A 15,770-nucleotide genomic window follows, 5' to 3' on the forward strand; every position below is an offset into this window, starting at 1 on the left:
TGATGCCAGCTTTGTAGGGTGCCTGGGCCCAGCACTCAGCCAGCATTCTGCTGTTTCCCAACCGAAAGTGTCTCCTCTGCTTTCCAGTACGTGGAGCTGGCCACAGCATTACTTCTCCTTCCGCTGGTGTTTAAAACCTAAGAGTGACACCATCAAAATCCAGACATCTATTTTCCGTACATGGATTTTGAGTGCTCTTGATTTTACAAGCCTAGGCACACACAAAACCCAGTGACGTTAATGACATATTTGCACAAGCAAAGTGAAGTGGGGAAGGGAAGCAATCTTATGCCTGCCTCAATCCAAGAAACACTCGCATTTGGATTATTTAGATACCTTCCTCTATTCCCAGGCTCAATTGGGCAATGTAGACCCAACCTAAGGACTGTTTAAGATTATTAAATGCTTTTCATGGTGTGTGTGTGTATTGTGTGTGTGTGTGTGTGTGTGTGTGTGTGTGTGTGTGTGTGTGTTTCCCTCTCAGGCTCATCCTTCTTGGGCCTGTGGTAGCACCTGTATAGAGTATAATTTTTCTGTTATTCTTTTCCTCAAGGGAGCCAAGTCGATTCTCTATAAAGCCACTCCCACCTACATATGCACATATACACCCCCTCCAACACACACACACACACACACACACACACACACACACACCAGTTTCCCAATCTGGCACCTCCTAGCCTTTAATAATTTTAAAATTATTAAAATGAAGTGAAATTTAAAATTCAGCTTCTTATTCATGCTAGCCTCATTTCAGATATCCAATAGCCACATGTGGCTAGTGGCTTCCATATTTTAGACAGCACAGACATAGATAGTCCATCATTGCTGGAAATTCTATCAGAACATCGTTGTTGTAGAAGCTAAGCAGGGGTTCTGTTGGAAAAAGTAGAGGCCTGTGTCATTATTTTGAAAATTTCAACCCCATTTTTCTTGAATATATTTTTTCTTCTCTATTTTGTTTTTTCAGGAGAGGGAGACACTTAGAAGAAGGAAGCTGGAGAACGCAATAAAACAAATGGTTAAGCAAGAAGAATTGAAAAGACTTCATAAAGCTCAGGTCAGAATACAAACTTAACATGAGTGAGTGAGCCTGGGGACTGGGACCTGGTAATTGGATTGGCAAGCCCTTTGGGAGTCTGTATTGTATTGGGGGAGATGGGCTGGGGAAAAGGTCAGTCTCTCTTCTCTGAGTGACCAGATTTGTGGCCATTCTAAAAATCCTAACTCAATGCTTGGTTGGACTCTGAGGCCTGGAGAGCCCAGGAGTTGAGCTGGCCCCTCCCAGCTGCCTTTCTATCTGCAAACATGTGTCCTACAAAGTGAGCCTGGAATGACAGGCGACCCATGGCCTTGGGAACCATCCCAAGCCCTGACTACCACATTGCAGGGACTTAGTTTTGTCCCCTGGGAGGATACAACCTTCCCCTGACTTCCTGACTGTGTCCCTGCTGACCTGACCACTATTAGGAGCTGTCTTTACTCCAAGGTTCATCAAAAACATGAGCATCCAACATTCCAATATAGATTTCCTCATTTGATTGTTAGTTCTAAACATTCCTGCCCAAATTGGTCTGCCCACTTCTGTCACAGACAGCCAAAGGAAGCAGGAAGTCAAGCATTCTCCATCTCCCTGAGGACCCCAGACTTAGCCTTGAAGAACAGTGGGGTTTTAGGACAGAAGGACTTAGAATGACCACTCGTATTCATGCAGTGTACCCTTATATTCCTTTCTGAAGTTATTCCCTCTGGCCATATAGTTCTGTCGAGGAAGGAAGTCACATTCCTTCACCCTTCAGAGTGACTGACAAGGGAGCCACTCCTGTCACCTAGCGGACAGGGAAAGTCCCTACACAGTCTCTGTCCACTCCCAACTTCTGAAACAGGTTTCCTTGAAGCATTGTAACTTTCCCTTGTGAAAACAAGGTAAGTCTCTATGATATGGATTGGCCGACCCAGCAACCCCCTCCTTGTGTTCTCCCTCCAGACGGTAGGTGGTGATAAGAACCATGACGCCTCTGGAGTCCCCATCTGTTAGCGCTCACAGCAGCCCTTGTTAGTCTCCAAGATTTTCACCCTTGGTTTCCAAACAACAACCGCTGCCGTAGTCCGTTCAGGCGGCCATAACATCACACAAAATACGTGGCCTAAAAAACAGGAATTTATTACTCATAGTTCTGAAGGCCAGAAGCCGAAGATGGAGGGCCTTCGGGATTGGTTTTTTGTTTGTTTGTTTGTTTTGTTTTGTTTTGTTTTATCGTAGCCTCTCTTCCTGGCCCGGAGACAGCTGCCTTCCTTCTGTGCCCAGGCAGAGAGGGAGATGTTTCTGGTGTCACTGCCTGTTCGCAGAAGGTCACCAGTGCCAACGGCATTAGGGGTCTTATGATCTCATTTAACCTTAATTCCTTCTTTAAAGGAATACAGTCGCATTGGGGTTAGGGCTTCAGGACATGAATGTGGGAGGACACAATTCAGACTGTAACAACCACAAAGCCAGAAATGCACTAGAGTCAGTCATAAAGTCATTGAAATGCTTCCCTTCCATTAGCGATTCTATGCCACGCCATTGAGAGACGGATTTATAAAAATATAATTGTCTTTAAAAGAGCGGCAGAGGGCACAAAACCACAGGAGTATTACAGAGAGTTCCCGTCTATTTTAGATTTTAGGTTACACCCCGGGACTTAAACACTCTTAGTCCCCGGCAAGAGGAACCAGGTGGGTACTCAGGCCTGACCCCTGCTCACACCTCTTCACAGGCTCGGAGGCCCTTCGGCGATTGTAGTCTGAATGCAGGGGAGACTGAGAAAATGTGGAGCTCAGGAGGAGTGGGGGTGAGACAGAGCTGCAATGGGGTGGAGGAAGAGGGACACACACTTTCTGCCTGCCCAGACAGCTGCCAGTTCCTTTCATTTACCTGTTCTGCCAGGTGCGAAGTCAGTTCTGCCAAGGGCTGTGCCGTCTCGGCAGCATGCTGCTGGAAAGCAGGGAAAATTGATGGGGGGAAAAATGTATATGGGAAGAGGCTGTCCCTTGATTTTCCTTCCTAATACAGACAGGAGAGAAATAGCTGGTGGGGAAAATAAACGGGTAAAAGCAAACCCAGCCGTGACTCCAGACATTAACTAGGGAGGATGTGAGGTTGTCTCCTAGTGGGATAAACATCTTGGGTCTTGTCTTAATCAGCTGCTAGTAACAGCCTCCATACGCTCCCACGGTAAGAGGCCCCCGGGTGTCAGCCCGGCGGTGCGGTGAAAGAAGGAGTACGGTCGATAGCCGAGGACAGGAGTTGGACAAACCGAGCTCCGTGTCTCCTGCTCCAGACAGGCTTCTTGGGAGGTTTCTGCTGGTTCTTGAGAACATGGAAAGCGACCGTGCCCTCCATTTGCTCCCAGAGCCTCGTCCTACTCTGAGTAGTAGCTGCCGCTCTGTGTATGCCACGACCATAGTCAGAGTTCAAGGCTCGGAGAGTCTGGGATGCGTGAGAACCGCCCACCTACCCCAGCCTCCTCTGCCTGAGAGCACATCTGTGTGGTTGGCCTGAAGAGGACTGTTCTAATGTCTACTCGGGGGCAGATTGAGCTTACGTCCGGCCTCCTTGCTTTATGTGTTCACTCTAAACGAGGGAAACATCAAGATCTAGCGATTTGGGAATTCAGAGGTCGTTACCCAAGGAGGGACATTGCAAGGGATAGGGCCTCTTCTGCCTGGAAACTAAGCGGTAGAGTCAGCCCCCTCATGCGACGCTGCACCTCAAGAGTCCCCATGTGACGTGCAATCCTGACATTGCAGGCCATCCAGAGGCAGCTGGAGGAGGTGGAGGAGCGGCAGAGGGCTTCTGAGATCCAAGGCGTGAGGCTGGAGAAGGCGCTGAGGGGGGAAGCAGGTAGGTGGCCCTGCCGATCGCAGAGGCGGGCCTGGGCCGAGAATGGTGCCGGTCTAACCGAGCCGGCCAAACACTGAGACCTCGTCGCTGTTAACGGCACTGTTAACGTGGGCAGGCGGCGCTGAGGTCACAGCTGCTCCACACTTCCAAAAACAAACTCATGGTCCGATTTGAAATTCCTAGGGCACTGGTCAGCCCATGGGCCTTGTCCCTGGGTTTCTGGCCCGTCCGGCCTCCCTTATGCAAGTGTGAATGTTCTTTGCAACCCGGGGGTTATGAGAAACTATTCTGAGATAGTCATGAGAGCTATTTGGGTGTTCAAGCAAAGCGGGGAGCGATTCAAAGCCCGGGCTTGGACTCAAAGTCCTCATCCCTCCCTTTTCTAGCTGTGTACCTTGGGCTGGTCACGTTCTAAACTTTTATGAACTTTCGCTTTCTCCCCTAGAATAGGGGTATTTGCGGTTTCCTTTAGAACTGATATAAGGATTAAAGAAGAAATTATATACAAAAAAATATATGTGAAGAGGGGCACCTGGGTGGCTCAGTCAGTTAAGCGTTGTACTTTAATTTCGGTTCAGGTCATGATCTCACGGTTTGTGAGATCGAGCCCCACATCAGGCTCCAGGCTGACAGTACAGAGCCTGCTTGGGATTCTCTCTCTCCCCCTTCTCTCTCTGTCCCTCCCCTGCTTGCATTTTCTCTCTCTCTCTCTCTCTCAAAAAAAAAAAGTTTAAAAAATTATATATATGAAGATGATAAACTAACATGTTGCCTGGTACAAGAAATGGTAACTCTCCCACCAATAGCTTCAGGCCCTTAGATTCAAACAGAATTAATCTGGTGAAGACCTACCCTGGGGGAGACATGAAGCCAGTGGGTCTATAACGATGAGTATAGCACAGTTTCTGCCTTTGAGAAGTTCATGGTCCACTGAAGGATGCAGACATGTAAATAAATAAACAACAATACAGACAGACAAGTCCTGTGATAGGAACAAGCGTTTGGGGAGGGGGGCATGGGGACACGATCACAGGCTTCCTAACTGATCTTGGGGAGAAGGGCATTCAGGCTAATCACCTGGAAGGGGCAATCCATTACGATGAGACCCAGAGGAGGAATAAGAGTTAACCAGTGAGGTGAGGAGATTGTTCTAGAAGAGGGACATTGCTCCAGGAGACGTGAAGTGCCTCAATGAATAAGGAGACAGCGAAGGAGTCCAAGGTGAGGGATGACTTAAAGACCCCTACATTTTTTGGAAGCCACCCCAGCACCAGTTTTCAGCTAGTGAATTGGAGAGGCCCTTAGAGTTAGTGGGTGGGGGGTGATATTGTCTCCTTCGTTTGGGGGTATGATGTCTTTAGCCTTCTGCATTTCGGGTATAGCCAGACGCTGAAAACATATCTCTGCGTGCAGTCGTGTAAACAACATCTTACTTGTTAAACAACATGGCGGAAGTTTAGGCTTTCAGTTCTCTTAAAAGTTCAGCTGTTTGAGAGCGATGATATCAGCAGGGGCAGACCCAGATTTTGTGAGGCCTGCAGTTTGTGCACAGTCACGCAGGCAAAATTATGAGGGCTGCTCCCACAGCTTTGCAAGGGCTCAGCCAAGTGAGGGTCCCTGCAGTGCAAGCGTTAGCACTTAACGTGCGTGGTTAGCTTGTTTCTGAGTCACAGGGAAACACTGGAGTCTGACTTTATCCCTCTGAGCCCGGTTTACGAAGTGGGAGTGATCATCAGACCTGTTTCTTGGATTTGTGGCAAGGATGGGCTAAAACAGCTTATGAGGAAATCCTAGCACAGGACAGATGATCAGTAAGTATTTGTTCCTTTTCTTTCTAAAACACACTGTGCACTTCCTTGCAATGCACACATCCACCCATCAGGAATAGACTTCATGACACAAATAATAACTGTTTCTTGCTTGCAGTGAGAGACACTGCCTGTCTCTACGGCTGTTTTGGGGACTTGGAGTAAAATGAATTGCCCTTGTTTGACCTACCGCCACATTCCCCGTCAAGAAGGCTCTGCGCCGCTCTTTGGGAATCCACAGATTTCAGCAAGAGCCTTAGAAATGAACAGGATAGGGGCGCCTGGGTGGCGCAGTCGGTTAAGCGTCCGACTTCAGCCAGGTCACGATCTCGTGGTCCGTGAGTTCGAGCCCCGCGTCGGGCTCTGGGCTGATGGCTCAGAGCCTGGAGCCTGTTTCCGATTCTGTGTCTCCCTCTCTCTCTGCCCCTCCCCCGTTCATGCTCTGTCTCTCTCTGTCCCAAAAATAAATAAACGTTGAAAAAAAAAAAAAAAAAAAAAAAGAAATGAACAGGATAAACCAAGAAAGCTAGAGCATGTTTCAGTTTGCTAGGGAGGCAGGGTGGCATGGTGGGGAAGAGAGAATTATAGGCATCAAAAAGCCCGTGTTCAAATTCTGCTCTGTTGCATTTATGCTGTGTGGCCTTGGGAGAATCACTTAACCTTTCATGCTGCAGATTCCTTATGCCAAAAATGGAGCTAATAATCCTCACATTCCCAGGTCATTCAGGGCATTGGTAGGCAAATTGCCTCTGAGAGTTTCTACCACACTGCAGGCATTCAATGGATGCGACCCGTTGTCATTTTTACAAAGTATTCTTAAGTATCCATCTACACACATACACTGTTAAAGAATTGACTCACTCGGGACACCTGAGTGGCTCAATCTGGTTAAGCATCCGACTTCAGCTCAGGTCATAATCTCACGGTGGTCTGTGAGTTCAAGCCCCACGTCAAGCTCTGTGCTGATAGCTCAGAGCCTGGAGCCTGCTTCAGATTCTGTGTCTCCCTCTGTCCCTGCCCCTCCCCCACTCACACTCTGTCTCTCTCTGTCTCTGAAAAATGAATAAACATTAAAAATTTTTTTTTAATTATTAAAACAACAACAAAAAAGAATGGACTCACTCATCTTTACTGCTTGAGATTTAAATTCTAGAAACCAAATTTTCATGGCTTCTGAAAATCTCCCTCTCCCTCAAGCTTAAAGAGAGGCTATTTTGAACTATCAGCCGAAGAAAGTCAACTTGTGGTGTTTTCAAAGGTGTGTCAGCCCAGCCAGAAGATAGATTCCTTTCATTCCCTTTACATCCTTAGTAATTGAATTCCCCTGTTCAGTTTATGGGCCTTTTCCCCCTTGATTGTCCTTGTGTGGGTGACAGATACAGATCAACACGGGGCTGGAGGCTGGAAGAGTTAAGTCGAGGAGAGTGGCCCCGAAGGAAACCAAACGGAAGATGTGCAAACCAGGCATCGAAATTAATACACTCTAACTTGTAATAACATTTGTGTAGTAATAATATTCCTTTGCAGTTTAATATTCTATTCAGCCCCTTTAAGAGATTGCCCTGGTGCTTAATGAATGACCAATGCTTATTAGGTTAAGTTGTATTTGAGCTGGCCTGTGCTGCTCTGGTTCAAGTGATTTAATGGGAATTATTTAATAGGTATTATTAGGATAATTAGAAAATGATCACAGTTAGGCAATAATATTGAGCTATGAAGGTTGTGAATAACCAAATTTAGAGACAGGCCTGAAAACATGAGTAGTCTGTGACAGTAATGCAAGGCTCCTCTAATAATTACGTGCGCCAGCCTGAAAGGCTCTTTTGTTCCTAGGAGTTATTCATTAGGCGGGCATTGAATTAGAGGAACATGCGGGGGTGCAGGACGGAGGGCAATGATGGCTGATGAGCAAAATGAAGCTTTGATGAGCTCCTAATTGTCGTGACAACAATTCCTTCTTTCTTTCTTCCCAACAGTCAGAAATAAGCTCCCCCACCCGCGGGAAGGGTTGTTCCCCATTTTGTTTTCAAGGAAGGGGAACCAAAGAAAAATGAAAATCCAACAATCCACCCTAGCTGGCAAGTCATGATTGTAGGGTGTGTGTTGGGAGGTGGGGAGAAGTGTTATGGATGGATGTCCTTGAGGCATGGATTCCCCTGGTGGTCCTAGGTGCCCAGAGTAAAGGACCAGGATATGCAGGGGCCTGATTGCCCTGGGCTCCACCCCCTATGAGGAAAACAAGCCAAGCATTGCCAGCCCCTTAGATTCTTCTTGGTCAAGGCACCGTTACCTACTGATTTGTTATCAATGAAGTGGTCCATGTTAAGTGCTAAGGCTATGGAATTTCCCAATTTTGCAGGAGACCACCATTCAGATTTAGATGGCGTGGATAACAGAATCTGTGCTTTCTTTCAATGCCTGGAGGCAGGTGAAATCTGATGAAAACTTGAGAGCAGCTTGGAGGGAGAAAAGATTTGTCCCTAGGGGAGGTATATGGGAATTAACTTTGCCCTCACAGTGTTACCAACTTTTGGGGAAGGTTTACCAGCTGGTTGTCTTCATTGAGCTTCTTGCCCCCCCCCCCTTTTTTTTTTTTTTTTAAGAGTCAGATGGCTTCCCTTCACAAAGATGGAGTTTACAAAGAAATAGCCGGATGTGTGAGGCTGCCAGTAGGTGGCAGCAGGAGCACATGTTATGACAAGAGAAATTGCAATGAAAACCTAGCCAGGAAGAGGGAAGTAGTTTGGCTTGCACTCTGTGGTTTTTATCTTGGCTGCTGCTGAGGAACAGAAGGAATAATACTTTCCTTGAAAATATAACAATGAGGTGTCCTTAAAAGAACACAGACACTGGAATCAGACACTTGTGAGTTTGAAGCCCGATGCCATTCATAGAAAATGGCCAAGAGTTAACAAGAGTCCAAAGCCGACGGCTAAGCAAGCAAGGAATTTGGATGGGTTTGCCACAAGTCTATGTGCCGCAAGTGAACAGTGAAATCCAGTCCATCAGAGCACGGGAGTGTTTCGCTCACAGCCCAGCAAACAGCAGGAAGGCAGCATGGTACAAGTTGCCCTGGACCCAAGTGTCACAGAGTGACCTGCTAGGCCTAGATGGTAGCTGTGTACCCAGTGGACTGTGCCACGGCTCAGGAGCTCAGGGCAAGGTACATGGCAGCCTTTACAGAAAGCACTGAGCACGCCAGTCCCTTTCCCTGGAAGCAAGAAGTTGTGTAGCAGTCATGCTGTGGTATCCTGACCTACTTCTCAGAATCGCCTACTTGGCTGGTTCCAGGAATGTCTCAGGGCTGGAGGATGGTTAGGCCTTGTAGTATGGCACTCCCAGCAAAGACATGCCGGGATGCTCGGGGTCGACTGCATATTGCCTTACTCAGCAAATAAAAATCATCCGCTTATTATGGTGTTCATCTCTGCTTCTGGCCTCCATGGCCACTCTGTAGAAAGTGAGTGGCCTTACAACAAAGATGGGCCCACTGAGGGTGAGACTGAGATTCTCTTCCTGAAGAAACCTCGGGTCCACTGCATGGATTCCAGGGGCATGGAGGTCTCAGAGTTATGTGCCCTAGAGCATTGCCTTACACACAAAAATTACCATGAGAGCAGCAAGAAATGCATTTTATATCACAAATTAGTACATGTAAATATATAACTGAAAAATCCATCAGGAAATAATACTGAATTTTGCTATATATAAAAGACTAGTACTTTCCATTCTATCTTATTTTTAGTGCTTATTCTGACCCATAAAGTTAATTTTGCAACCCTCAGATTTAAAAAAATCACGGTCATAATGATTTTACCTGGAAAAACATTTGAAACTAGATTACCAAATGGCTGACTCGGCCAGATGCAGAATGCAGTTCACAAGAAGCACGGAGCAGCAGAACTGTGGACTAGATACTACAAAAGCCCGTTCACTACAACAAGTATACTTTCAAAAACATTGCCAGGCTCTCTCAACTAAGTGAGGTAAACCTCTCAGGGCCAAGAAGGACAAGGATGAGAAGAAGAAAAGTATGCTGAAACTTCCATGTGCCAGGAAGGGAGGAAGCATCAAAAAGAAATCCAGGGTTGCCTTGAGGATAAATATCAGTGGTTTTAATGGCTAAGCCTTGGGACTAAAGAAAAGTAGGGAAGCTAACCTCAAAGTATCCTGCATTGTGCCAGTTCTTTTAACTCCCTGGAAAACAAGGATAGATGCTCTGTGAAAGAAACCATGCTTCAGTTTATGCTCTCAGGCTTCAGACAAATTAAGTTCAACAAATCATTAAATGATAATAATAAGTAATCGTCCCAAACACAAGGAAGTAAGCCACTAAGAATGGCAAAAATAAGTTTCAATGGCCGAGAACTTCCACTATATTAATTATTATATACAGAATATACTATGTCTATATGTCAAACATTTACAGAAATAGATTGCACATAAAAATGAGCAAGCAAAGACAAAAAACACTACCAAAGTGAACAGACAACACCACCTCCAGCTTGACCAACCGTAAGCGCAGTCAAACTTAACATCATAAGCTTCCTGCTGTGATGTACCGAGAAAGACGCATCATCACTTATGCAGCAGAAATGCTCAACCTGAATTTAATAATAAGAATAAAATCTGACAATTACAGAGTAAGAGACAATCTGCAAAATAACTGGCAAATGTCAATGCCATAAAAAAGGGGAGGGGTGGAATCTAGGAACTGTTCTAGATAAAAGGAGACTAAAGGAGCATAACAACTAAATATAATGCTTAATCCTTTAGGTTTAATTTTTGTCAAATAAAAAGTTGAGGGGAAAATGGCTAGGCTTTTTTTTTTTTTTTAATAATGAAATGAAGAGCCTGGAAATGAAAAATGCATTCATTGAAATTAAAAACTCGATGAATGTACTAAATAGCAGTTTGGACACAGCAGTAGAGAGAATTAGTGAATTGGACAGTATATCTGAGGAAATGAACCAGAATGCAGCACAGAGAGAGAAAGAGATGGAAAATATAAAGGTGTAGTTTGTAGCCATAGAAAATAAAATGAGAAGATCTGGTATATGTTCAATTGGAGTCCTGGAAGGAAAGAACAGAGAAAATTGAACTTGTGTATCATTTGGAGAGGTAATGGATGAGACATGATAGCAAAGCATTTAGAAAGGGTCTGGGGCCCAACGAGTGGTTTATAAGTGTTAGCTTTCTTTTTTCCCAAATGAGTGAAAGACGTGAATCTACAGAGATTCCAGGATACAGAAATCAGGATAAATTTGAAATATGTCCACCCTTACTTGGCACAATGAGTGAAAATGTAGAACATTGAGGACAGAGATGATCTTAAAGTGGACAAAGAGTAAAGATAAGTCACCTTAAAAGGGAACAAAATTTTTACTAACAGCCCTGTTCTCAAAAGCAGTAATGGATGTTACAAAACAGGGAAGTAATAGTGTCAAACAGCTGAAAAAAATAACTCTCAAGCTAGAATAGTGTACAGAGAAAAAAAGGTATTTCAAGAATAAGTGCACAATAAAGACGTATTAATTTTTTCTCGAATAGAGTTAACTATGTATAAACAAATTCCTATGGGGGGAAAGATACACAGAAGGACAATCTATAATATGAAAGAAGAAATGGTGAATAAAAAAATAATAAACATGCAAGTAAATCATTGTCAATATAAAATAATGTGGATTTTTATTTTCATGTATTCATTTTTAAAGTTTGTTTATTTTGAGAGAGAGAGCACAAGTAGGGGAGGGAAAGAGAGACAAATAGAGAGAATCCCAAGCAGGCCCTGTATTGTCAGCATGGAGCCTGAAGCAAAGGCTCGAATTCACGAACCGCAAGATCATGACCTGAGTGGAAACTGAGTGGGATGCGTCACCGACTGAGCCACGCAGGCACTCCCACATAATGTGGATTTTTAAAACATAGAACTCAAGCACTGGACTAAAATAGAGGTTAAGTTTGGAGTTGAATGATTGGAAGTCAAGAGTTCCAGGGCCCTTATGTTGTTTAAAAGAAGGCTAAGCTATTAAGTTTAGGCTGTTAAGGTATTAAAAACACCTATTTATGTTTTAAATGTAGTCACCCAAAACAATAGAAGTACAATGTATAACATCCAAATCTGTGGAGGAAACCGATAATATTAATGTTAACATTATTTATATTAATTACATATAGTATAATTATATATATAAATGTATATTAATATTATTTATAATAAATAATAATCAGCCAAACAAAAATCCCAACTCAATTCTAAATAAAAATAAAAGAGTATTCTAAAAAGATAAAAAGCACAAAGTAAGACGTAGACACAAGTCAAATATGTCAGTAATCATCATGAAAGTTAATGAACAAGACAGTGACATGCTGTTTAGCAAATCTGCATAAAACATTAATACACAAAAAGTTTTAAAGTAAAAGGATGGCAAAATATATGCTAATTAAATGAAGCTGGAGGTAATGCATTGTGTTTAAAATCCTCCATAAAAAAAAATTTAAGAAATGAGAAAAAAACTGGAGGTAATTATATTAAAAGCAGATAAAATAGCCTTTAATACCACAATGATGATTAGGAATAAACAGGGTTGCAGCATAATTTTTAAATGATCAACTTACTAAGAAGATATCACAGTTTTAAATGTGTATGTGTTGACTCTAGCAGGCTCAAAATATATAAAACAAAAAATTATAAACTACAGGGAGTAATTTCTGCTACCCTGGCAGGAGATTTTAGTAGATCTTTTAATGATTGTCAAGCAGACAAAATATTAGTACAAATGTGAACAATGTAACTAATAACCTTAATTTAAAAGACATTTATAAAACCCTGTACCTCCATATTAGAGAATAGTATATTCTTCTCAAGCTCACATGTGATTTATAAAAATTAACTCTATTGATAAATCTCAGAGAACCTAAATTATACAGACCTCTTTCTTTTTAAAAAAAATTTTTTTTAATGTTTATTTTTGAGAGAGAGATTGCAAGTGGGGAAGAGATAAATGGAAAGGAGACACAGAATCCCAGGCAGGCTTCAGGCTCTGAGCTGTCAGTACAGAGCCCGACGCAGGGCTCTAACTTATGAACCCCGAGATCATGACCTGAGCTGAAGTCGAATTCCCAACCAACTAAGCCACCCAGGTGCCCCTATACAGACCACATTCTAAAGTACAATGTACTTAACTTATAAGTCAATAGCCAACAAATATTTTTTTTTAAACCATGCATCTAGGAAGTTAAAAGATAAATTTCTCATGGATCAAAGAAAAAAATCAAATGGACATTTCTAAAAATACGTGGAAATTTAAAATGCACTAAATATGAAAAGGAAAACAGTAGATCAAAACTCAGAGGTGCAGTGAAAGTGGTGTTGAGAGGTATTGCCCTAAATACTCCTTTTAGAAAAGAGGAAAGGCTGAAAATTGATGAGTTACGTGTCCAACTTAATTTAAAAAAAGAAAAGGAAGCCTAATAAAGAAGATAATAAGCAGAAGTAAATGAAGTAGAGAGTCATAACAACATGGAGAGGATCAAGCAAGCCAAATGTTGGTTCTTTGAAAAGACTAATGAAACACTAGAAGCAATGATATTAAATTGATTTTTAAAAATAAAATAGGGGTGCCTGGCAGGCTCAGTCCGTTGAGCATCCAACTCTTGATTTCAGCTCAGGTCATGATCCCAGGGTGGTGACATCAAGCCCCACACTGGGCTCCGTGCTGACAACGCAGAGCCTGCTTGGGCTTCTCCCTCTCCCTCTGCCCCTCCCCCCACCTTGCTTGCTCTTGAAAACATAAAATAAAACAGAAGATAGAAATAAATAAATTAGGAATGAGAAGGGCAAACAGAACCACAGATATAGCAGATTCCCAAAAAAATAAAAGAATATGATGAATATTTAATGCAATGCAATTAATTTTAAAATTTGGCAATCTAAGGGTGATTTAACAATCACCACATTAAGAAATGAAAGAGGGAAACCATATGGTCTTTTCAGTATAAGAAGAAAATATCATTTGACAAAATTCAACACTCGGGACAAAAACTTTCAACAAAAAAGGATTAGAACAGGATAGAATGTTCTTAGTTTGAAGAATATCTTCCAAGATGCTGCAGCAAATATCACTGTTGGATGGTAAAATATTAGTAGCATTTCTTTAAAAATCAGAAATAACAGAAGAAGGCCTACCATTACCTCTTCTATTCAACATTGTACAGGGAACCCTAGCCAGTGCAGTAAGACAAGGAAAAAATGGCATAAGGTTTGGAAAGGAAGAAACAAATTTGTGTTGTTTCTCGATGATAGAATCATCCATGTGAAAAGCACCCCAAATTGCACAAATAAATTATTAAAAATAAGAAGAGCCTATATGACAGTGATTGGGTATAAGCTTAAAATAGAAAAAGCAATTGCATTCCTAGATCTCAGCATAAAGCAATTAAAAAGTGAAAGAAAAAAGATGCCCTTACATTAGCATAAAAACATATGGCACCTAGGAGTAAATCAAACAAAAAATGTATACAACCTTTATGAAGCCAATTTTAATCCTTCACTGAAAACGACCAGGAGACTCAAACATAATTTCACATATACAAAAACCTGATTTAAGCCTACAGTAGCATGCAGATATATAGGAAATAAGTGATTCTCAGACAAGTGATTTTCAACAGAGGAAAAAAATTAAATTGAGCCTTACATCATCCAAACAAACCAATTTCATAAAGATTAAAGTTTTTAAAATTAATTTTAGTTAATTTTTTAATGTTTATTTTAGAGAGAGAGAGAGAGAGAGAGAGAGAGAGAGAGAGAGCGCAAGTGGGGGAGGGGCAGAGAGAGAGAGAGGGAGACACAGAATCTGAAGCAGGCTCCAGGCTCTGAGCTGTCAGCACAGAGCCTGACACAGGGCTCGAACCCACAAACTGTGAGATAGTGACCTGAACCGACTGAGCCACCCAGGTGCCCCCAAAGATTTTAATATGAAAAATGAAACTTGAAAAGTTAAGAAGAATCTTTTTGACCTCAAGCTGGTAGTCTGTAGAGACTATAAGGGAAAAGATAAGCCACTAATTCAGAAAATACATTTGCAACAAATATAACCAAAAAAGAATCAGTATTCCAGAATATGTGAAGAACCCTTAAAAATCAATAAGAAATAGGTGAGCAAATGTTTGCCTTTATAAAAATAGGCAAATAATAAAAACATATCATGCTCATTAGTAATCAGGAAAATGCAAATACAATGAGAAACTCTTTCAAACTATTAAATTACCAAAATTTATAAAACTTGATAATACTAAGTATGTGGCAAGGTTAAGAAACAAGGGGTACTTCTTATTCAATGTTAGTGGGAGTGTAAACAGTCATAGCTCTTTGGAAAATGCTTTGGCTTTCTGTTTTCTGTGAAACTGACCATTTGCATACCATACTAAGGAATTTTATTCGTCAGTGTGTATTCCAGAGCAAAACATGGAGAGGGACTTAGACAGCAATCAACAGGAAAATGGGTCAATTATGGTATGTTCAAAGATCCCCCAAAGTGATTTTGACTCTTGAGGAAAGGCAGATTCTAAAAAAAAATTGTTGTAAATTATTCCATTGAAAGAAAGGAAATTGAATGGAATGATTCCATTCAACTCATGTTTATTGAGTGTTGTGCCAATAGAAGTCAGTGTGGCTGCACAGGTTACTCATGGACCACATTTTAGAAGGACACATAAGAGAGATTAAAAAGGGGGCATGTAATGCAGGATTAAAGTGGGTATCATGCAGCAAAGAGGCTCACTCTGAAAAAAAAAAAAAAAAAAAGAATACTCTAAAGACAGCAAAATAGTGCCTTTAAAGCTGTTTCTTTTGGATTGAGAACAAGGAAAGGAGAGACCCAGGCAGATGGTGTAATGTTACAGGATGAAAAAAGACAACTCTTTTCCAACTCTCAGCATTTATGTTTTCTTTATCAAGGAAAATAGTCCTCCATCTAGAAATGTTAAGCACATCTAGAAGAGGGAGTTGAATCTGAAAGAGAAATCTAGGTGAGAAAAATGAGAGAGCAATGAATTTAGGTTTCTTTCACGGAGAA

General features: G+C 42.1%; 1 protein-coding gene across 14 annotated transcripts in view; it reads left to right on the top strand.

Annotated features, from left to right (window-relative positions):
- Positions 1–15,770, top strand: part of MICAL2 (microtubule associated monooxygenase, calponin and LIM domain containing 2) — a 223,007-nt gene that overhangs the window by 194,151 nt on the left and 13,086 nt on the right. For all 14 annotated transcript variants that reach the window (XM_045484534.1, XM_045484525.1, XM_045484539.1 and 11 more), the window contains 2 exons: positions 971–1,060; positions 3,793–3,886. In XM_045484534.1, the coding sequence (XP_045340490.1) occupies positions 971–1,060; positions 3,793–3,886 (184 nt within the window). The remainder of the gene's footprint in view (positions 1–970; positions 1,061–3,792; positions 3,887–15,770) is intronic.

This window comes from Leopardus geoffroyi, chromosome D1 (assembly GCF_018350155.1).
Source record: "Leopardus geoffroyi isolate Oge1 chromosome D1, O.geoffroyi_Oge1_pat1.0, whole genome shotgun sequence".
Taxonomy (NCBI): Eukaryota; Metazoa; Chordata; class Mammalia; order Carnivora; family Felidae; genus Leopardus; species Leopardus geoffroyi.